The sequence below is a fragment of the Polypterus senegalus genome, chromosome 8, assembly GCF_016835505.1.
Source record: "Polypterus senegalus isolate Bchr_013 chromosome 8, ASM1683550v1, whole genome shotgun sequence".
NCBI classification, from domain to species: domain Eukaryota; kingdom Metazoa; phylum Chordata; class Cladistia; order Polypteriformes; family Polypteridae; genus Polypterus; species Polypterus senegalus.
In genome coordinates, this window is record NC_053161.1 from 157,015,113 (window position 1) to 157,039,448 (window position 24,336).

The following is a 24,336-nucleotide window of genomic DNA, read 5'->3' on the forward strand; positions in this document are numbered from 1 at the left end:
AGAGAGGGTGTGGTGGTTTCTTTTAGGTTTCCTTCTCTCCAGTATGAATTCTTGTGTGGATCTGTAGATGGCTCATTTGTGTGAATCGTTTTCCACATTCTGAACAGCAGTATGGCTTCTTTACTATGTGAATTGCTTTGTGATGCCTTAGATTACGTTTGTCAGAGAATTCTTTTCCACAGTCCGAGCAGCAATATGGCTTCTCTCCAGTGTGAATTCTTTTGTGTCTCTGTAGACAGGTGCTGGAGGAAAATCGTTTCCCACAATCACAACAGCAATATGGCCTCTCTCCCGTGTGAACTCTTGTGTGGATCAGAAGATTGCTTTTGTCAGCAAATTGTTTGCCACAGTCAAAACAGCAATAAGGCTTCTCTCCAGTGTGAATTCTTCTGTGTCTCTGGAGGCAGCTGCTGGAGGAGAATCGCTTTCCACAATCGGAACAGCAATAGGGCTTCTCTCCAGTGTGAACCCTTGTGTGGATGTGAAGATTACTTTTGTCAGCAAATTGTTTCCCACAATTGGAACAACAGTATGGCTTTTCTCCAGTGTGAACTCTTGTGTGCTTCTGAAGAAGGCCATTGGTAGAAAATCGTTTGCCACAATCGGGACAGCTATGTGGCTTCTCTCCAGTGTGAATTTTTATGTGGGTCTGAAGACTGTTATTGTTGGCGAATTTTTTACCACATTCAGAACAGGAAAACGGCTTTTCTCCAGTGTGAATTCTTGTGTGGCTCTGAAGACTGCGTTTGTTAGAGAATCCTTTGCCACAGTCAGAACAGCCGTACGGCTTCTCTCCAGTGTGGATTCTTGTGTGGGTCTGAAGATACCTTTTTTGTGAGAATTCTTTCCCACATTCAGAACAGCAAAAAGGCTTCTCTCCACTATGGATTATCTTTTGTATCAGAGGCCTGCTATTGTTGGAGAATTGTTTTTCATATTCTGAACAGCAGTATGGTTTCTGTCCTGCTTGACTCCACTTATACTTTGTCTCCAATTTTTGTTCTGAAGTTTTTTTCTGCTCTTGAAAGAAATCCAAAGCTTCTGAATGTGCATCAAACATGCATGGAGTGTTGATTTTGTATGAACTTGTGGTCATCCCCAAAACCTCTGAATTAGGTGTCAGTCTTTCCAGGTTTTGCTGTGGTCTCTTCAGTGTACAAATCTGATGAAATGAAGATGGGGAGATGGTACCCCTTTCTTTTATATCTGCGGAAATATAAAATAGAAATTTCATGTAAATATAAGTTCAGACAGAGAAGAGAATAATTTAGTCTATAATAGCTTATTGCTGTGGAAATAACTCACAATGACATTCTAAGATTATTTTCAGTTTATTAATGGGAGATTAATTTTCCTTTGATTTTTAAAAACACACCTAGAAAAAGAAGGCAAAAGAAGAGGCCACAAAGAGGAATTTTTAAATAAATATACATCTAATTATAGCAGCCTAACAAAACATGTTTAGTCATGTAGAACATTCTGTAATAAGACTGGTGATAAATATTTTTTATATCTTTATTTTGACATAATATGACATAATGAGAAGTTAAGCAAAATGACCCCTTTTATTGGCTACCTAAAAAGATTACAATGTGCAAGCTTTCGAGGCAACTAAGGCCCCTTCTTCAGGCAAGATGTAAAACAGAAACTGGAGTTCCCTCTGTTTATAGAGTTAAATGTTTTCCCATGCTGTATCTGTCCTAGTGTCTATATAAACACAGGGGGCCATTCTGTAACCCTATTGGTCTAAGGATTTGGACAGGAATGTATATGTTTAATCGCTTTAACCCCTCCCACTCTCCCTCTCTTTCACACGTACACCCTGGCCACAAAGAGAACACAATGAGGAACCCCAACTCAGCAGCCATATTGAGACAGACATGCGGACTAGAAAGGATGACTTGACCAGAGACATTTGAGTAACTAAAAGTCTGTGTGCTGCCTAAAACTACACATCTAGCATTTTATTACGTTGTATTGTTATGGTTTGCCAATATTCACATGTACTCTTGATTTTTAATATTTTAGGAATATTACCAATAATACATTAACATGGGAAACTTAACTCCAGCTGTCCTTTTACTCTAACTGCCCGAGGTTATAGACGTAGAAGGGAGGGTGGGAGAGAAGTGCTGAAGTACAATACCTTTATAAATAGTGGTAAGTCTATGAGATTTGAAGCATTCTGATAAAGTCGACACAATAAAGAGTACAAAAGGGGAAAGTAGAGTCACATAAGGCTCTACCAAGATAAAACAAAGAGGTAGTTTATACATAACATTTCCTCCAAACATATTAAGAAAATACACATGAAACACATTCATTTAGTTCATCATTAAAACCACAGGCAGGGACAGACTGCCCCAATGTACTACTTAGGATTACTTTAGTGACTGCATACAACCAGTTCTTACTGAGGAATTTTTAAAATATTTTTGCTCTGGCAGTCTTGGGGCTTGGTCACACCATCAGGGAAACATTTATATCTGCTCATTGATGAGGCATAGGATGATTTTGGTGGGTGTCTCAGGAGTGCCATTAGCAAGCTTGTTTAAGGTTGGAGGCAGTGACACCCACAGCAATCTGACTAATGGTTGACACTACAGGAATGCCAGATGTAATACTTCCTCTTTCAGTTGGATTTTAAGGACTTGCCAGAACTTGATGCATATGATGCTTATATTCCTTGGTAATCCCCAACATCCACAGTATAAGAGACAGGCCCACTGTCATGACTCTCTCCAGTATTCTCTCACATTCTTACAGTAGACTTAAGACAATGTTCCAGGATGTCCACTCAAGTATGTAGCTAATGACCCATATAAAGCACTAATGGAGATTGTTTTGTTGAAGTTTCTAGAGTGGTATGGTCTTTGTTTCCAGTAGGAGCTGCTAGCTCTCTCAGAAGTTCTTTTCAAAGAATAGGACAGGTGGGTCTCAGGTTTGGCAATACCAAAAATATGACTGAATACATAAAACCCCCAAATTAATTTTTTCAATTATTTTATATAAACCTCTTTGTTTACTTATAAATGAGGCAAACTAGCTCTGATGCAGCAGAATATGTAGCAGCCATCACTAATGGTGTGGAATAGCACTGCACAATATGGACTGTCACTATTTTCATTCAATGTGTGCTTCCATATGCATTTATTGTTGTGTGACATTGCTCAATGCCACTAATTTCATACGTGTCACAACTAAGCCACTCCATCACCTGCTGGTTGTCTAACTTAGCATTTCAAGCTGCTGCTTATAATCTCTAGCATCTTAAGTATTCATCACAGCCATGTTGTTTTAAGTAGTACAGTTGCTGGGAGGTGGAGGGGACTCTGTGATTTCATCAGTAAAGATGTCACTGTAACTGGTAGCATGCAAGGCTGCAAAATATATTCTGACACAAAGAAGCAGTTTGATTGGCAGCTGGGTGTTTACTGGGGATGATGGAGGCCATTTTCTGTAATTCTCAGCATCTGAAGTACATGACCCAGCCATGGTGTGTCAGGGAGCACAACTGCTAGGAGGAAACGGCGAGACCAATCACAATACACACAGCACACTTCTGCTGTGTGTGTATATGTATATGTGTGTGTGTATATATATATATATATATATATATATATATATATATATATATATATATATATATATATATATATATTAAAGGTAATTGATTGAAGATGATAACGAATTAACTGTGCAGTACGATGAAGATAATGACTGCACAGCAAAGCAGACGATTTACAGCTCCTCGTGTGGCTACTGCAGCATAACTTTTTAGTTCCCGGAGCAAATCCAGTAGCGCAACCTTTTCCTGGAGTGTCTTAAGCTTTTTCTGGCACTTGGGTTCAATGCCAGAAGCCTTAGAAGGTGCAGGGTGTTTGGACAGCATCTTGAGGCTTTAAGGAGAACAAAACAAAAAACATGAGAACACTCGGTGAAACACTCGAGATAGCTACACTCTGTAAACTGTTATGATGCGGAAATGCTGGGCTGCATCTGCCGGAGATGTGTCACAGGGCAACAGCCAATCAGCAGCAAGGAGAAATGAATAACGCTCTCGGATTGGCTACTTTCAGAATCACAAGCCATGTTTACCCCTATGGTTGCTTTCTGTTCTCTCTACAGTACAGTACTGCCATGAAAAAAGCCATAAATAAATTGCAGAGGACATTTGCGGTTTTCCGCTACCAATTATTAGTTTAATTATAAATATTAAAAAATCTGCGAATGACTGAGGCAGCGAACTATATATATACTGCTCAAAAGAATTAAAGGAACACTTTTTAATCAGAGTATAGCATAAAGTCAATGAAACTTATGGGATATTAATCTGGTCAGTTAAGTAGCAGAGGGGGTTGTTAATCAGTTTCAGCTGCTGTGGTGTTAATGAAATTAACAACAGATGCACTAGAGGGGCAACAATGAGATGACCCCCAAAACAGGAATGGTTTAACAGGTGGAGGCCACTGACATTTTTCCCTCCTCATCTTTTCTGACTGTTTCTTCACTAGTTTTGCATTTGGCTACAGTCAGTGTCACTACTGGTAGCATGAGGCGATACCTGGACCCTACAGAGGTTGCACAGGTAGTCCAACTTCTCCAGGATGGCACATCAATACGTGTCATTGCCAGAAGGTTTGCTGTGTCTCCCTGCACAGTCTCAAGGGCATGGAGGAGATTCTAGGAGACAAGCAGTTACTCTAGGAGAGCTGGAGACGGCCATAGAAGGTCCATAACCCATCAGCAGGACCAGTATCTGCTCCTTTGGGCAAGGAGGAACAGGATGAGCACTGCCAGAGCCCTACAAAATGACCTCCAGCAGGCCACTGGTGTGAATGTCTCTGACCCAACAACCAGAAAGACTTCATGAGGGTGACCCAAGGGCCCCATGTCCTCTAATGGGCCCTGAGCTCACTGCCCAGCAGCATGCAGCTCGATTGGCATTCGCCATAGAATACCAGAATTGGCAGGTCCACCACTGGCGTCCTGTGCTTTTCACAGATGAGAGCAGGTTCACCCTGAATATATGTGAAAGACGTGAAAGGGTCAGGAGAAGCCGTGGAGAATATTATGCTGCCTGTAACATCGTTTAGCATGACTGGTTTGGTGGTGGGTCAGTGATGATCTTGGAGGTATATCCATGGAGCGACTCACAGACCTCTACAGGCTAGACAACGGCATCTTGACTGCCATTAGGTATCAGGATGAAATCCTTGGACCCATTGTCAGACCCTACGCTGGTGCAGTAGGTCCTAGTTTCCTCCTAATGCACGACAATGCCCGGCCTCATGTGGCAAGAGTATGCAGGCAGTACCTGGAGGATGAAGGAATTGAAACAATTGAATGGCCTTCACGATCCCCTGACTTAAACCCAATAGAACATCTGTGGGACATTATGTTTCAGTCCATTAGGCGCCAGGTTGCTCCTCAGACTGTACAACAGCTCAGGGATGCCCTCATACAGATCTGGGAGGAAATGCCACAAGATACCATCCGTCGTCTCATTAGGAGCATGCCCCGACGTTGTGAAGCATGCATACAAGCTCGTGGGGGCCACACAAGATACTGAAAAGCATTTTGAATAGCAGAAATTAAGTTTTTGAAAAAATGGACTAGCCTGCCACATCTTCATTTCACTCTGATTTTAGGGTGTCTACACAATTGAGCCCTCTGTAGGCAGAAAACTTTTATTTCCATTAAAAGACTTGGCATCCTTTTGTTCCTAAGACATTGCCCTGTCGTTATTTGTATAGATATCCAACTTCATATTGAGATCTGATGTATCTAATGTGTTTCTTTAAAGTGTTCCTTTAATTTTTGTGAGCAGTGTATATATATATATATATATATATATATATATATATATATATATATATATATATGTGCTTTGTCTCACTGCCTTGTCTCTCTGTTTTCCCAGACATCCCTTGTTCCAGTTGGAGCTCCCGCTCCCGAGGCACACCTCTTTGAAGGGGAAGATTTTGTATTCTTTTGATCGAGAGACAGAGCTGTGGCGTCTGGGTTGAAACTGAGCCCGGATCACACCTGAAAAGAGACTTCTGTTTGTTTTGGAAGTGTTTGAATAAAGTTTCTGTCTCTGCTACAGAAATCAGAGGTGGTACTTCTGCGCGATTTTTGACGACACGTGCGAACAGTCCTCCTCACAACACATCGACTGATGGCCTTGAAATTACACTGCATGGCATAAGCAGAGGATGGACCATTACTTTGGTTTTCAGAACAGTAAATGAGTGACACTCCGGGACGAGGACATGACTGCAGAAAAACTGAGTTGCCTCTTTCCGGTAAAAATACAAGCTTTGCAAACTTTGCTTCATTGATGTAGCAGTTCTTTTATGAACATGATTGTTGTTACTTACTGTGAAACAGCTAACATTTGGTGATTTCATTTACTAACACTAAGTGTGGGAATTTTTATAGTGCTAGCATTTTGAATGGTTCCTCATTGACTTTTAACGGCTACTATAGCTAGTAAACGTTTCGAGCATTAACAGTGTGCACAAGTGTAACGCATGTTAGGAAAGCAATCCGATTTACTTAAAGTTTTCTTAACATGAGTTACTCTTGTCAATGAGCAACCATTCAAAATACTAGCGCTATAAAAATTGCCAGACTTAGTGTTAGTAAATGAAATCGCCAAATGATAGCTGTTTCACAGTAACAATAACGTTCATAAAAGAACTGCTATATCAATGAAGTAAAGTTTCCAAAGCTTGTATCTTTACCTGAAAGATGCGACTCCGTTTTTCTGCAGTCATGTCCTCGTCCCGGAGTGTCACTCTTTTACTGTTCCGAAAAACAACGTAACGGTCTATCCTCTGCTGATTTAATGCAGTGTCTTCAAGGCCGTCGGTCGACGTGTTGCAAGGAGGACTGTTCGCACTTGTCGTGAAGAAGTACCACCTCCGGTTTCAGACAACGAAAATGCATCCGTTTTGTTGTTCTTGAGTGATAACACTTTCATTATTTGAATCACAAATAAATCCAGAAAAGTGTAATTTTCAGTTTATGACTGCTGTTTGTTACCATAGAATTAAAAAATACCTTATTTTCCCTCATTTTATCCTTTAATCAATTTTCGGTTTTGCTTCTGAAATGAAATTTCAAATACCAAAAAGTATATGGACTCTTCTTTAAGTTCAGAATTCTTAAAACAAAACAAATCAGCATTTCCAAGTTCTAAGACACAGAGAGAGGGCCCTTTAGGTAAATCACATTACGCAGGTTTATTTATTTTTAACTCTTACCTTCTCCAGAAAGTGCATTCTTACATGAAGGGAACTGAGAAAGCACCAAACATTCTGTCTTCATCTGGACGGAATCATTCTGGATGCTGTCAGATTTATTTTCCACAAAGTCTGTTCCAGTTAGCTGCTCATCTGGATGCACGTTCTGAATGACTGACTCCAATTTAACATCTTCAGTCTTGACATGATTTACAATTTCACTTTTTTGACAGTCAGTGTTATCAGACGTGGGCTCAAACTCTTCTTTAATAACTACTGGTTGCCATTTGAAATCCTCTTCCTTTTCCGTGCCATGAATCATCGTCTGATGTTGCACAGATTTCCATTCACAGTCATTGTCGTCGTCTTCTTCCTTAATGCCCACATTTCTTTTGTTCTCCATGGTAAAAGGAGACTCCGGTTTGGTGTCAGATTCTTCCGGTTCTTTTTGCATTAATGCAGCAGCCTTCTTGACGGATGACTTTCCTCTGGCATTTTACCCCAGCAACCCTACAGAGAAAGGATATGCTCCAAAGGATTTCAAGCAAGTGGGTCTTTACCGAGAATAACCAACACTTCTTCTTATCAACAAGAATGGGAGGTCCAGGGCAGATGGCAGCATGCCAGGCTCTTTGGCTTTCAAACTTGCTGCTGTTGCCCCTTCAGATAAGGTGATGGTGTTGTTCCAGACACAACAGTTACAGATATACACAGCCTCTCGTATTGTTCAAGGGTGAATTTTGGCTTTTGGAGAGCCTTTCAGTGTGCTTTATACAAAATGCTTTAGCCAATGACTTCACCCAAGTTGCTTTATGCTCTCTGATTGGTTAAACCCATTGATTATCCATTGAGCTGCTTATTGATAGTCTGTCAATGGTGCTGCTATTTTCTGTCTTTTTGTGTACAGCAACAAAAAAAAAGTTGAAAGTCCGTCTGACAGCACTCGTCCAAAACAGCAGCCAGCTAGCAGTGCTGAACACAACATGGCAAGCATGAATGACTTTGTATTTGTCTCTTCTGAGGTTACTCTATTCCAGCTCTAGGGGCTTCTGGATTGCTGGACACTTCTCATCCATTTTCTATAGTTTATAGTTTCTGTGGACTGAACAGAGTAGAATACAATTAGAAGTGCACCATAAATCACTAAACACACTTGAGTCAAATTCTCCCACCTTTCCTCATTGTCCAGCTGCTCTTAACTCTTTTACGGTGGATGTCGAGTTTTGTTGGGTGACTGTGGATGGCCAGAAGGCAATAAAGCTGTAAATGTCAATAAAACTCACCGTTGCATTATAGGTAGATTGTTTTAGCTAGGAGGACTGTTAGACTCATGGACTTGACATCAAATCCCTCAAAGATCAAGAATAGCGTAGATTAAACAACATCTAGAATGGCATCAACATCTGGTGAGAGAGCAAAGCAAGTACTCAAAGCAGAGTACTGTGTGTTTTATTTATTTATTTATTGTGCATTGTCGCTGAATCAGACTCTAACTTATCAAACTCCAGTGTAGATGCAAGTGATCTGGAGATCGAAAACAAAAGTCAGGTACCTGCATCATGAATAAAGGCAACACTAAATCATTGTTCTCACTCCTCAAACGTGTCACCCAACCCCCTGATTTGTGGCCATCACATCTCTACTCTTATGCCTTTTGTAATTCTCTGATGTCATTTTTTATGAACAAAATCGAGAGTATCCACCACTACCTTGCTTTGCAATCCGCTCACACTACTCCTTCTGAATTCTTCCCATCTACTCACCTTTTTTTCTTTCTTTCAACTTCCCTCCACCTTAGAAATATCAGATATAATCCTTCATTCTAAGTCATCCACCTGTCTGCTTGACCCCTTACCTACATCACTTGTCAAAGCCTGCCTTCCATCTCTGCTCCATATTATATCTGCTATTATCCATTCTTCTCTTTCAACTGGAATTGTTCCTGCTTCATTCAAAACTGCTGTAGTAACCCCAATTTTAAAAAAAATCGGCGCCGATCCATCTAATTTTAACAACCTGCGTCCGATCTCTAACCTACCTTTCTTATCCAAAATCCTAGAAAAAGTGGTAGCCAAACAGCTCCACTCTCACTTATCCCTGAATAACCTGTATGAACAATTCCAGTCTGGTTTCCGCCCACTCCATAGTACAGAAACTGCATTAATCAAAATAACTAACGATCTTCTCATGGCAGCAGACTCCGGCTTACTCTCTATCCTCATACTACTTGATTTGAGTGCGGCTTTTGACTCCATTTCTCATTCCATTCTTCGCAATAGACTATCTTCCATTGGTGTCACCCACAATGTTTATAACTAGTTCACATCCTACCTTTCTGGCCGCTCCCAATTCATACAGCTCAAATCATTTTCATCTCACTCTGTATCTGTTACCTCAGGAGTGCCTCAAGGCTCTGTCCTGGGCCCCCTTCTGTTCACCATCTATCTCCTTCCTCTGGGCAATATTTTCAGGAAATATAATATCCATTTCCACTGTTATGCAGATGACACCCAGCTTTATTTTTCAACTTCACCCACAATCACCCTCCCACCTACCACCCTTACTGACTGTCTGGCGAAATCAAAAACTGGTTTACATTTAATTTTCTTAAACTCAACAGTGATAAAACAGAGATCCTTCTTATTGGTACAAAATCCACATTATCCAAATCCCATAACCTCCCTATTATAATTGATAACTGTACTCTATCCCCCTCCTCTCAGGCCAAAAGTCTTGGTGTCATCTTGGATAATAACCTCTCCTTTCTTTCACACATCAATACTATTACACGATCTGCCTACTTCCACCTACGTAATATCAACCGTCTCCGCCCCTCTCTTACCCCTCACTCTGCTGCAGTTCTTGTTCATAGCCTTGTCACCTCTCGCCTTGACTATTGTAACTCTCTTCTTTTTGGTCTCCCTCAAAAAACTCTTCACAAACTTCAATTAGTCCAGAACTCAGCCGCCCGTATTATCACGAGATCTCCTTCTACTCACCACATCACTCCTGTTCTGCATCAACTTCACTGGCTCCCTGTCAAGTTCCGCATCGAGTTTAAAATCCTTCTGCTAACCTTTAAAGCTATTCATGATTTAGCCCCCCCATACCTGTCTAAACTTCTCCACATTGTCACCCCTTCCCGTACTCTTAGATCATCCTCCTCAATTAAATTGACTGTTCCTTCCGCTCGTCTTTCCACAATGGGGAACAGAGCTTTCAGTCGTTCTGCCCCCCGACTTTGGAATGCACTGCCTCCTGAGATTAGAAACATTAATTCATTCTCTCTGTTTAAGTCTTCAGTTAAAACTCATCTTTTTAAACTTGCCTTCTCTATGTAAACACTGTACTGTATTGTGTGTTGGGTGTTGTGTAAAGTGTACGGTGTCCTTGAGTGTTTGAAAGGCGCCTATAAATAAAATTTATTATTATTATTATTATTATTATTATTATTATTATCAGCTGATCAGACCCCAGCTGATGTGCCTACGCCTGGGAGGACAACACAGACATTTGTCAGACTCTGATTTTGATGCAAACAATCTGGATTTTGAAAACGAAAGACAGCTACCTGCATCAAGTGATTGATTCCCAGCTGATCGGTTCTCAATGTATTGTAGTGCTGTACACTACAGCACTTCTATAGCTGATATACCTACAGCAACGTTCACCTGGGACGACTACACCAACCCATAATCCATGGGCGGCAAGCTGGCTTCTAGACTTCATCAAATGACACGGAGTGCTAGTGGACACTACGGATTACCAGCCACTCGGCTACTTCAAGCTATTTTTTCCGGAAAGTGCCTTTCAGATTATAAGGGATGAGACACACAGCTGTGTAATGGGTATGTCATAATTATGTGAATTTAAATACTATAGAAGCTCATGGCCCATAAAATAGAGAGACATTTATCATTTTTTTGAAAAATATTCATCACTGGGACAAAAGAAAAAAAAATAACCCTAAGAGAGTTAAAATCGGCCTACCTGCTCAATGCCTGCACTTCACCCAGGGCTTTTTGTTGTACTTCTTACAACAATGCCTCAGATGTAGTCTCTCGGGTGTGTGATACACTTTAAATGGAGCCTCTCTGCTTGTACTCCACACAGCCTACAAGATGTTATATAACTCAACATCTTGTTAGTGTTTTTTAGAATGCTTCTGTGCACTATCTGGTCGTGTGCAGCAAGGAGTCCCCTGCCACTTGTGTATTTCTTTTTTTCACCCAATATGCAAGACTTTAAATTTAATAATAATAGTAATAATAATAATAATACATTTTAGTTATAAGGCACTTTACATTAGTAGTAAATCTCAAAGTGCTACAAAAAATATTTAACAAAGACAAAAGAAGATAAAAACAGAGATAAAACAACAATAATTAATAGCATTCTTGTTAATAAGCTTTCCTAAATAGAAAAGTCTTTAACTGTCTTGTAAAACAGCCCACAATCTGCTGTGTTCTTAGGCTCTCTGGTAGGGCATTCCAGAGCTGTGGAGCAGCGACTGCAAAGGCTCGGTCACCCATTGTACGAAGTTTGGTCATAGGGGAGTGAAGGCGGTAGGTATTTGCAAAATGGAGGTTTTGTGTAGTGGATTGTAATATAAGAAGTTCCTTAACATATTGTGGAGCATTTCCATGAATACATTGATGAATGAGCAAATTGAGTTTGTATTCAACACGGAGGTGAATAGGGAGCCAATGAAGCGACCAAAGGATTGGTGAAATATGCTCATATATCCGCCCCCTCATCAGGATCCTTGCAGCACTATTTTGAATTTGTTGGAGCTTTTGAAGGCTCTTGTTGGGTATCCCGATGAGGAGTGCATTACAATAATCCAGCCAGGAGGAGACAAAGGCATGAACCAGCTTTTCAGCATCACAAAGGGAGAGGCAAGGACGGAGTTTGGCTATGTTTCGAAGATGAAGGAATGCAATTTTACAGAAGTGATGAACATGTGTATCAAATGACAGATGGGAGTCCAATTTGACACCCAAATTTGTAACAGAGGGGGAGACGTTAATAGTATGACCAGAAAAGGAAATACAGTTTAAAAAGGATGAAGTCGATGGGGGGGTGGGGGTACCAATTAAAAGAGCTTCAGTTTTGGTGCTGTTCAGCTTAAGGAAGTTCTTGGACATCCAAGTCTCAATCTCATCCAAGCAGAAGGAAAGGGGTGATGGAGGAGTGAGAGAAATCGAATCCAGTCTCAAATAGAGCTGCGTATCATCGGCATAGCAATGGAATGAAACTCTATGCCTGCCGATGATGTGACCCAGGGGTAGCGTATAGATGTTTAAAAGGGTCGGCATCCTTGTGGGACCCCACAGGTGACAGTGTGGGTACGAGATTTAGCATCGCCAAGGGCCACATACTCAGCGCTATCTGTGAGATCGGACTCGAACAACTCCAGAGCAGTGCCAGATAGTCCAATTATATGGTGGAGATGATGGAGAAGAATATTATGGTCTCCTGTATCAAATGCAGCTGTGAGATCCAAGAGGATAAGGAGTGATGGAGAGCCCTGGTCCGCAGCCATCAGGAGGTCCTTGGTGACTCTGACCAGGGCTGTCTCTGTACTGTGAGAAGATTGGAAACCAGATGGATTTTTTTCAAAGAGATTACATTTTTTGAGGTGATCCTGAAGTTGGACCAAAACAAAACAAACAAATCTTCATCTGTCCCAGTCCATCTATATAAACTTTAATACTCTTTAGAGCACCTCTTATTCCAACAGATTTTAAATTAACCTGCAAATCTAACTAACTAATCCATTACATGTTTATCCTAGTTTTAATAACATTTTAGTGTAATGGCCTATCTAGGCTTGGTTTGTGATTTGAGCCCAATCTAATCAGGATAGGCACTGGCCTCCCTGTAATTAATAAGAATATTAACAACACATTTTATTTATGCAAAGGCACCTTTCTAAGCACCCAGACACCGAACAAACAATAAATAAAAAAGCCCATTATAAACAATACAGTTTAGTAGGTTTAAGAATCATGTTAACACATTGACCAATCTTTAAGTCCCCCTTTCAAACTCAGCCTAATTTTGGAAAAAAGAAGGAAGAAAAGGAAAAATCCATCCACAGATTATTTTCTGTTCTTAAGCCAATCCTGTACATGTCCATCACTATACTGTCAGTCCCATCTTTTGTATTTTGTAGAGAAGATCCACTTCTACCTTACTTTCTTTTTTTCATTCTGTCATGGTAGGTAAAATGTGACAAATCAGACTGATGAACCACTCTTCTGTTTGTAAGGTCCGAAACCCCTGCGTTCCTTATTTCACGCGTTATATGCATTGTGCTTGTGGCTCAGTTCTCAACTCTTGCACACAGTGCCTGCCCTACGACTTAAGACAAAAATCAAACCGGTTTTCTTGGTTGAATCAGACTACGCAACTGCAGCCAGTGGGAGTGCCCAGCACCTTCTACTGGGTCACTAAGAATATGGAAAGTAAGTCTGCAATTGAAGATCACTGCAAAAATCGTGTAGCAAGGCCTCGCCTTTACGAAGTACAAGGAGTGAAAATGGTTGAAACCACAGCAGACCGGTCACATCATTGCACTCTCAGGATATTCACGTATCATCTGTTTTTATTTCACATCAAAATGGGATAAAAAGGGCACTGCACTATGACGGTGTGATGCAGTCTCATTCTACCTGCCTACACCGAACTTCAGAAAGCACTGCTTGCAAGTTTATTTATGGTTTGTTTAATAGTTTGACAGTATTGTTATTAGTGTTTGAACATAGTTATCATCTACTTATGCCTTTGCACTTTGTTTTTGTGATAAACTAGCACGGGAAAATTGATACTTTTTGACAGGTGGCTATAAATGTTTCAGCTGGTTACGGTAACAGTACGTAGGTGATGGCTATAGATTTACACTTTAAATGCATCTGTAGTGATTGGGCATCATTTGTCATATTGGCTTAATCTCATTTACAGTATCTCACAAAAGTGAGTACACGCCTCACATTTTTGTAAATATTTTATTATATCTTTTCATGGGACAACACTGAAGATATGACACTTTGATACAATGTAAAGTAGTCGGTGTACAGCTTGTATAAAAGTTGTAAATTTGCTGTCCCCTCAAAATAACTCAACACACAGCCATTGATATCTAAACTGCTGGCAAGAAAAGTGAGTACACCTCTAAGTGAAAAATGTCCAAATTGTGCCCAATTAGCCATTTTCCCTCCCCGGTGTCATGTGACTCATTAGTGTTACAAGGTCTCAGGTGTGAATGGGGAGCAGGTGTGTTAAATTTGGTGTTATCGCTCTCACACTCTCTCATACTGCTCACTGGAACTTCAACATGGCACCTCATGCCAAAGAACTCTCTGAGGATCTGAAAAAAATAATTTTTGCTCTACATAAAGATGGCAGAGGCTATAAAATGACTGACAACACCCTGGAACTGAGCTGCAGCACGGTGGCCAAGACCATACAGCGGTTTAACAGGACAGGTTCCACTCAGATCAGGCCTCGCCATGGTCGACCAAAGAAGTTGAGTGCCCGTGCTCAGCGTCATATCCAGAGGTTGTCTTTTGAAAATTAGAGGTACGAGTGCTGCCAGCATTGCTGCAGAGGTTGAAGGGGTGGGGTTCAGCCCATACGCCCGCCGCACACTGCATCAAATTGGTCTGCATGGCTGTTGTTTAAAAGGCTCCTGAAGCATGATCACGTGAAAACCGTGGCGTGTGCAGTGATCATGCGAGTTTGTTAGATGTACTAGTGATGGGAAGTTCGGATCATTCTACCGACTCGGACCTTTGAGTCTTGTTCAGCAAAATGAACGAATCATTTTTCGAGTCATTTCGTTCAATTCTGTTTCCGGCTCCGACTGCATACTAGTTTAAGCTTATGGGGCTGTCACGTGATGAACGAACGACTCGAAAAACCCGAAGACTCGAAACAGGTGAATCAATTCCAATACAGAAACTATAGGGAGTTGCGCAAATGCGCATGCGCGACTGAACGAATCACTCCCAGGAGACGACTCGTTCTTCCCGAGTCACATTAAAGATTCGTTCAAAATGAACGAATCGTTCAAGAACGACCCATCACTAAGATGTACCTCGTGAAAGCCGGAACTACTGGAGCCACTAGAGAAAGTTTAAGTTTGTGCGTTGTTGACCAAATGCAAGTGCTTATGTACATATTTAGAAGTTAAGTGTTAAAAGTTGGAGAGAGAACTGTTCTGAATTAGTAGTTAGGTTAATATTTTACGTTTCCACATTGAAATTGTAATTGCAAACACCTTACGTTGAAAGTGTAAAGCTATAGTGCCATCTATTGGACATTTGTGTATAGCATAGTGAGATAGTATGTATATATGTACTAAAAGTCTTATTTTGTTGTTTGCCTGTTAGAACCACACATACACCTACTCACATACCTGTACAGTTGTTCTACTTCTTGTGAAATTTTGGCATCTCAACATTAAAGCGATGTTCCAGAAATGGTTGGATTAGTTCCTGTGTTCTAACCGACACACCACAGTGACTACAGCGTATTGCAAGTCTGCCTTTCTTCATAACAGCTGTCATCCCAGAAGGAAGCCTCTTCTATAGGGTGGTCCAGATCTAATTATGCAATTTTCATTACGCTATAACTGAAGTTTATTAGATAGAAAATCACCAAAAAAATCCAGGACCATCGAGAAGTGTGTGAACTGACGACATGAAGAATCATCCTTGTGCCGAACTGGAATCATCCCCACATAAATCAAAGTCATCCAGACGATCTGGGTCTGCATCTGCATAATTAGATCTGGACCACCCTGTAAAGATGATGCACAAGAAAGCCCGCAAACAGTTTGCTGAAGACAAGCAGACTAAGGACATGGATTACTAGAACCACGTCCTGTGGTCTGATGAGATCAAGATAAACTTATTTGGTTCAGATGGTGTCAAGTGTGTGTGGTGGCAACCAGGTGAGGAGTACAAAGACAAATGTGTCTTGCCTACAGTCAAGCATGGTTTGGGGCTGCATGAGTGCTGCCAGCACTGGGGAGCTACAGTTCAATGAGGGAACCATTAATGCCAAAACGTACTGTGACATACTGAAGCAGAGCATGATACCCTCCCTTCAGAAAGTGAGCCGCAGGGCAGTATGCCAACATGATAATGACCCCAAACACACCTCCAAGACGACCACTGCCTTGCTAAAGAAACTTAGGGTAAAGGTGCTGGACTGGCCAAACATGTCTCCAGACCGAAACCCTATTGAGCATCTGTGGGGCATCCTCAAATGGAAGGTGGAGGAGCACAAGGTCTCTAACATCCACCAGCTCCGTGATGTCGTCATGGAGGAGTGAAAGTGGATTCCAGTGGCAACCTGTGAAGCTCGTGTGAACTCCATGCCCAAAAGAGTTAAGGCAGTGTTGGGAAATAATGGTGCCCACACAAAATATTGACACTTTGAGCACAATTTGGACATTTTTCACTTAGGGGTGTACTCACTTTTCTTGCCAGCAGTTTAGACATTAATGACTGTGTGTGGAGTTATTTTGAGGGGACAGCAAATTTACAACTGTTATACAAGCTGTACACGGACTAGTTTACATTGTATCAAAGTGTCACATCTTCAGTGTTGTCCCATGAAAAGATATAATAAAATATTTACAAAAATGTAAGGGGTGTATTCACTTTTCTGAGATACTGTATGTTATATATTTTTCCCCCATTTCACAATATTTGTGATTCAGGACAGAGCAAGACATTCAACTAAATTCTTTTTATTTTACTTCAGCACCTGACTCTTCATTTGTTACTTTGTTTAGTAATCTGTTGAGCTTCACCAGCTGCACATAGCAGGGCCAGAACAGTGGGTAAGCGCTGGCATTGCAATTACACTGTGTGTTACTGGTAGTACATCTTAAATCCATCTCTGCATATAGCATTTGTTAATTAGATACTGAGACCTAAAGGAAATATTTGAAATATTAAATTTGTCTAGCTAACCCTGTGCTTTAAAATTTATCCTAGTGAGGCCGGGGCTTTTAATCCGGAATCACTCCTGTGCCTACACAGATGCATATTTTAATACAAGTCTTCTGTGTGATGATGCGACACAGTTTTATGCATTTTAATGTGCTAATCCACAGGATTTGTATTTTGTGTTTTAAAGTTTTTTTATTTAAAAAAAAAAAATCACCTGGGTCATTTTCCATTACACGCATGCATTTTGTTCAGCCATGTGTTGTGGTGTTCTGATAGTACGATGCCCAACTTTGAAGATTATGATGGCAGTCATGGCTACTGCAATACTAAAAATGTGTCAGAGGGAGAGGGAGAGGTGCTATTGGATACATGGTACATGAAGTGAGCGTACATCTCCTCAGCATACCACTTAGTCTCGTCTGCAGGAACTAGCAAAAGGGTAGCTGCTTAGTAGTGGCAAGGGGCTCAGTACAGCGTGTTTTCCTGTGGAGAAAATCCACTAGGATGCATTCTTTTTGCCAAACAAATGCAGTATGTGACATTAAAAAAAAACACAATTACTATGCCAATGCCGACATAAGATCCCCATGGACATCTAGGTGTCAAGGCCCAAAAGGAAACCCACTGAAGACACCCCCACTAGTTTTACATGCATACTCACACACTATGAACATCACATATGCCAATAATACATTGGGTACAGAGATTAAAGTAGAAAAAAAAATCTCAAAGTTTATATTGGGTCAGCTTTCCTTTTTTGTTCATTATTGTATTGCAATGAATGTAATAAACTGATGAATGCAACATCATCAACTTTCATCTGACAGCTATATGAATTATGCACTGACTTATGCAATTTGCACTACTAAATGTTTGTCTATAATGTTTGTTTAGATTCACTCGTTTTTTTTATAGATGTGACAATTTGCACTACTGAATGTTTGTTTATAATGTTTGTTTATATTCTACTCGTTTTTCTTTATATATGTGATAATACACTGACCAGAGACATCTTCCAATTTTGTTGTACCTGTGACAATGACAATAAAGATCATTCATTCATTCAATGCAGTTAAGGAGCATCAGTTTAACACTTTGAAGAGGGCTGTGCCACTTTGCTGCAAAAGAAAAACAAAACAAAAAAAAAAAATATGACATGTAACTGAGCACTTTGGGGTGACACGTTTGCACAAAACAGAATAAGGCGATCCTTCCTTTGGGTTGCATTCTCTTTTGGTGTACCTTATCTCCTGCAGTCATTTTGCCATCCAGCATGCTATTGTTCACGCCTATGTCATGTTATGAGACTCTGCAGAATGGGGTTGTGCTTTGCTGCTAAAGCTACCAGAGGCAGTGCTGTTAGCCCTGTCCTGACTTATCTTTACGATCACTCGCATTAGTCTCAACTGCTGTTTATTACTTGTTCAAATCACTTTTTAGGGATAATTTATAATTTTCAGCATAATAGCATCTTTTACTTCTCTCTGTTTTTTGTTTTTTTTTGTTTCCTCACTAGACTTGCGTTTTGAAGGACTTTTGATGTGAAATTTTGTAGCACAGGAACACATCAAATGTATGGTTACATAAAAGTGACCTATCAGACACATGCCCTGATCATATCAACCAGCCAGGCATTACATTTTTATTTATTTATTTATTTTTTTTTTGGGGTGGCGCAGTGCAGTAGATAAGTATTCTTTTATATGATCTCAAAGGAGAACACCTCTTTACTAAATAAAGCATTTCAAGTTTCCTTAAGTAATAAAGCTAGTTTCATATATCATAATACTTATGAAAAATAAAACTCTCCAGACTCTGACCTAGAGCAGCATGGTATCAAGGATGTTAGCCCAGTATCCCCAAAATCTTTGATTCAAATTCTGACCCCAGTCACTATCTCCATAAGATTTGCAAGCCAGACCATCTGTGGGTTTTAATTCTACATCCCTTAATTAATGTGTCTTAGGTGAATTGGTAACTAAAATCTTGCCCAGTGGTGGATTGCCATCCCAATCTGGGGTTTATTTCTGCCCTGTATCTAACACAGGCAGAATGTGCCCCAGCTCCATATCATCCTGAAGTGGGGTAAGCTGCTCTGACAAAGGATGTATGATTCTGACTTGACCAGGCTGGAATGACTTCAGCTTGGCATACTGAAAGAGAAGCTTGAGATCAAGACTGTAGGCTATAATCTGGGGTTGCATTCATTTGAACTTGTATCAAAGACATCAACTTTCTTACTTGCACTTCTCCAACCCTAAGCAAGCAAAAACCTAACAGAACATACAGTAACAGTTTTTAACACATATAACAGCGTTTCCCAACCTTTAAGTATTCGCGACCCGAGTTTTCATAACAGTTTTAATCGCGCCCCCCTAACTTTTTATGAAAGGAGCCCACTAATACCAATTTGTTCTTTTTTAATTAATGATATATCATAGGTGCATATTTTATTATACCTACTTAACTTTTATCAACATTTATCTAACTCTATATTCATTTTTTTAGTATCAGAATGTAGTTTAAGTTAATTTGTTTTGGTTTCAATAGATGTATTTTTCGTATTTTCGATTCCTGTTTTCTTATCTTCGCACCCCCCTTTTTGTTACTTCACGCCCCCCTAGGGGGGCCCGCCCCGCAGGTTGTGAACCACTGACATATAATATCACACCGTTTACAGTACTGGAATAACAAACAATTCAGTACAGTCATAAATCAAAAGGGCAGTCTATAATCACTCATTTAGGATGTCATCAGGTACCAACTATGAGCAGAACACAGCTCACAAATAAAAGAGGATCTCCATTCTCAGGTCACAATCCAAAGAAATGGATTACCTTAAATAGAATTCCACATGAAAAATATAAATGCTTATGAACAACTTGTTTTCTTACTTGGGATCACAAATTACTCACCTCAGATGTCTGTCACAACCACAGTGTACACAATCCTTTTAAATATTTGACACTTTACTGTGAGTTAGTCAAAAAGAAAAACCTGCCTCAAGTTACAGAGAGAAAACATTTTTAAAAATACTTTACCAGCACAAATAGCCCTGACTCTATTCACAATTTGTTAGAATACCTGATCTCAGTCCATTTTATAATATGAAAGGGAAGGCACAGATCTGAAACTGGACAGATTCTCACCAGCAGACATTTGTTGCTTCATTATATTAGCTATGACCGGAGCCTCTCAGAGGTCCAAAGAGCCTGTGATGAGACTGCTTGGAAATATGCTAAATGCCAACATTACAGACTTTATCAAATAAAAGCCATTAAAGTGGGTACATTAACTCTAAAACTAAAACTTTACAAATGTGCAAACCTAACCCAAGCAGACATTATTCTTAATTAACTGTGTCTTTCAAATCACTTTTCCTCGACTATCAAACACTGGTTTGGTTTACAGCATCCTTGTGAATACAACAAAAAATGGCTCAACAGCATCCCACTGCCCCAGTGTACAATTCAAAAACTGACTGTCTTCTCAAGTTGAATTGCCTCCGCTATGAAGAACAATTGTCAGAGGGTACAACTGACAGTTCAAAGTGAAGACTTCTACTTTGGTAAACTAGAAAAAAACTCTCTCAGTGACACTAATGTTATTTATTCTCTTAAACTGCATTAGTTTCACACAAGTTTGGATCCCAAGCCACCACTTCACATTTCCTAGTAACAGAAAAAAAGTATATCATAAACACATATCTCTCATATACATATAGTCGATTCAGAAAGTATTTGGACTCCTTCATTTTCTGCACATTTTGTTACATTTAATTTTAAATGGATAATTTTGCCTTTCATGCCCATCAATCTGTACTCAATTGTCCATAATGACAAAATGAAAACATATTTTCAGAAAGGTAAGCAATTTTATTAATATTTACAAATAAATCTACAACACAATGAAGTGTGGGCGGCACGGTGGCGCATTGCTAGCGCTGCTGCCTCACAGTAAGGAGACCTGGGTTAGGTTCCCAGGTCCGACGTGGAGTCTGCGTGGGTTTCCTCCGAGAGCACTGACAATCCTAAATTGTCCCTAGTGTGTGCTTGGTCTGTGTGTGTGTGTGTCCTGTGGTGGGCTGGCGCCCTGCCCGGGGATTTGTTCCTGCCTTGCGACCTGTGCTGGCTGGGATTGGCTCCAGCAGACCCCCGTAACCCTGTGTTAGAATATAGCGGGTTAGAAGATGACTGACTGACTGACTGACAATGAAGTGTGGGGAAAATGAAGGTTTCTTCATCCGCAGCATTGTTACTAAATACATTCCAACCATATTGGGCATCTTATTAAAGTCAGAAGCCTACAATTCATTGCACTTTTTATTTTTATGAAGAAAATCAGCCGAGGTCTCAGCGTAAATATGAGGACGGAACACACTGTTTAATAGTGATCGGCGTCTGTATGGGTGATTTATATACGGGATTTGGGCCGGAAAATAAACATGTGTTTAGTCGTTTTCACAGAGATCGGCTAGCTGACACGTAAGCTCACTGAGATATTTACTACACACTCGCTACGCCCGGGCAAGTTGAATCCGGCCGTACATAAAAACAAAACATGCTGCGCGTCCTCCCAGTTCTACACCTCAAAACAGACAAACCCTGCACACAATAGAAATTAGAACAGCCATTGACGTGGAACTTGAAAACCATGATCTGTTAAGTGGCGTCCCCTAAATCTGCATGTTACTTCCCTCTCGATTTCATAGAAGTACATACCGTTTCTTTATCGAGCACCTGCTACCCCGTGCAGTGTGACACCAATTCAACGTTCCCGGTGGGAGAATCACCATAACACTTTCATGGTTCGCCTCACAGATACACGCTTGAGTATGTATGGCTGTGCGCGATGTCAATCAGTTTGACGTAATGGGAAGTGGGCGGACACCACGTGCCTACACGGAAGATGTTGAACTGTCAAATCGACAGGCTGACAGTGGCTGATGATATCGCATTAACTGGCTGGTACTTAGCACGTGCCTACTTTTAATAAAGCCTGCGCGCGAGGAGGTGGCGACGACACCAAAGACACAGACTGTGCTTCGGGGTCTTCTCAAGTTAGTGCCCGGATGGTCACGAAGTCGGAGCGGGTCCACCGGTCTGTGAGCATCGAGGGCTCGCGTTTCTGGGCTGTTTTTACGTGTCTCGCTCTACACAAGAGACATCCAGCTAACACATGCAGGCTGATTGTTTTCTTGTGTAGAACTGAATGGTTTTGGAGAAACTCCAGTGGCGAGGCGCGGGGTTCAGAGGATTAAGACCCTGATCTGTTCGTCTGTTTTGGCGGCTGTACAGAAAGCGGGTACCTAGCAAGCAAACATCCCCCTGGGAACTTAACAGTTTGTTTTTTAAATCTCACCGACGAATGCAAATGCAGCAATCGAAATGACTCTGAAGCTTTGCTTTGTGTACAGGATTTTTTTTTTTTTAATACTGTTGCGGTTGTTCCCCAGCCCCAGCATATATAATCCAGCCCTGCATACGTGATGACTGAATATGTATATAACGGTAATATGCAAGTGAATGGAACATGTGTCCGGTGTAACACTGTTTAGTTTATGGAGATGTGATGTGGTGGTTAGAGAATCCGCTCAAGTGCTAAAACGTTGTTTACATGAATAAAAACATCTTTTGACAGTTTGAGAAGGTTTTACAAATTTACAAAACAAAAAGCAGCACTTTGTATTATTAAAATGAGAGATGACTTTGTTTCACATTGGAGTTGCGTTGAAGTTGAGTTTTTTAGTTATTTGACACACAGCATGTACTGGTAAGCTGGCGTTAACAGTTAAATAAGAATCCCAGCATTTGTGGTTGTTGAAAGGATACATCCTTTGAGAATGACCCGTATTAATAATAATGTTTTAAACTGATTTCAGCACCACAATTTTAATAACACCTTTTATTTGTTGGGATCTGTAGTTCTGACAAAGTGCTGAAAGAATTATGATCACTGCCACGTTGGACTGCTCTGAAAATGTGTATTTCTAAAATCGAGGCCCAGGTTATAGTCAGGATAATGGAGCAGGTAGGTACCCCCTTAAGTCTGATGGTGGTATCTAGTCCAGTTTTAGAGTTTTACCTTTTCTTTTTATTGAAGAATGGACTGGGGCCAGTCATTCTAACAAACACTGAGATTCAGAGTTAGAGCTTCATTTGTAGGTGAGCATGACATTTAAGGGCACTTTTTAAATGTTTCCTCTTAGGATGATGTGAGCCTGGAGCACATTCTGCCTCCATTCAGCACACGTTTGTAGCAAAACACAAATTACTAATCTTTTGTGAGGTTCAGCACGGTGGGTGTGCCACAGTTTTGTATAATCTATATCTATATATATATCTAATTCACTATGGCAAGACACCCATGGAAAGCATGCCGGAAGAGGCGTGGATTCACTAAGCAGCCGACAAGTAAGACACATATGGCGCACGCAGGAAGGAGCCACACCCACCAACTCCAAGACCATTGGATACGACGACAACTCGCAGAGCCACGCCCACCAACTCGGACGTGACGACACAGAAAAAACGGAGTCATTTATATTCGTCTGTTGTAGAGGCCACCTTGACTGTTCATAGAGGCATGTTTCTCGCGGAGGTGAATCGCCATATGCAGTGTGTAAAACGGTTTGCGAGGGGTATCTCATTGGATCCTTAAAACAATCCTTTACAACTGAGGTTTAAACACAATGAAGTAAGCAGTCTTTAAAAACCAACTTTTCGGTTATGACGCATGACCGCGTGCACCATAGCAAACTGTTTTACACGCTACATACAGAAATTTGCATCCACGACAAACGTACGTCTTCTTAGATGCTCCTGCAGGAACACGGAAAGTCCAGGTGCATCTGGACTGTGCAAAGATGACAACGACTCAAGTGACAAGTTGGAGGTGGGCACATGAGTGATGGTGGTCCGCCAGTTTTCAGTCACGGATGATTGTGTGTTGGTTCGTTCCGTGCATGGTTACAATGTTGCTTTTCTTGCTGATTTATTACATTACCGATTTTTCAAATGTTAATTTTCTCCCGGTGCTTAAAAATCATTAAAAAACTGGCCCGATTATGCCGCGGGTTGGCTAGTTTTATATATTTTTACTAATAATGAAGGCCTACA

General features: G+C 40.7%; 1 protein-coding gene across 1 annotated transcript in view; it reads right to left on the reverse strand.

The window, feature by feature from the left end:
- Positions 1 to 22,035, reverse strand: part of LOC120534639 (zinc finger protein 160-like) — a 40,583-nt gene extending 18,548 nt beyond the window's left edge. Inside the window, exons 1-3 of the mRNA XM_039762229.1 lie at positions 21,940 to 22,035; positions 7,272 to 8,352; positions 25 to 1,206 (exon numbers count right to left, since the gene is read on the reverse strand). Of these exons, the coding sequence (XP_039618163.1) occupies positions 25 to 1,206; positions 7,272 to 7,704 (1,615 nt within the window). The 5' untranslated portion in view covers positions 7,705 to 8,352; positions 21,940 to 22,035. The remainder of the gene's footprint in view (positions 1 to 24; positions 1,207 to 7,271; positions 8,353 to 21,939) is intronic.
- Between the last annotated feature and the right edge of the window lie 2,301 nt (positions 22,036 to 24,336).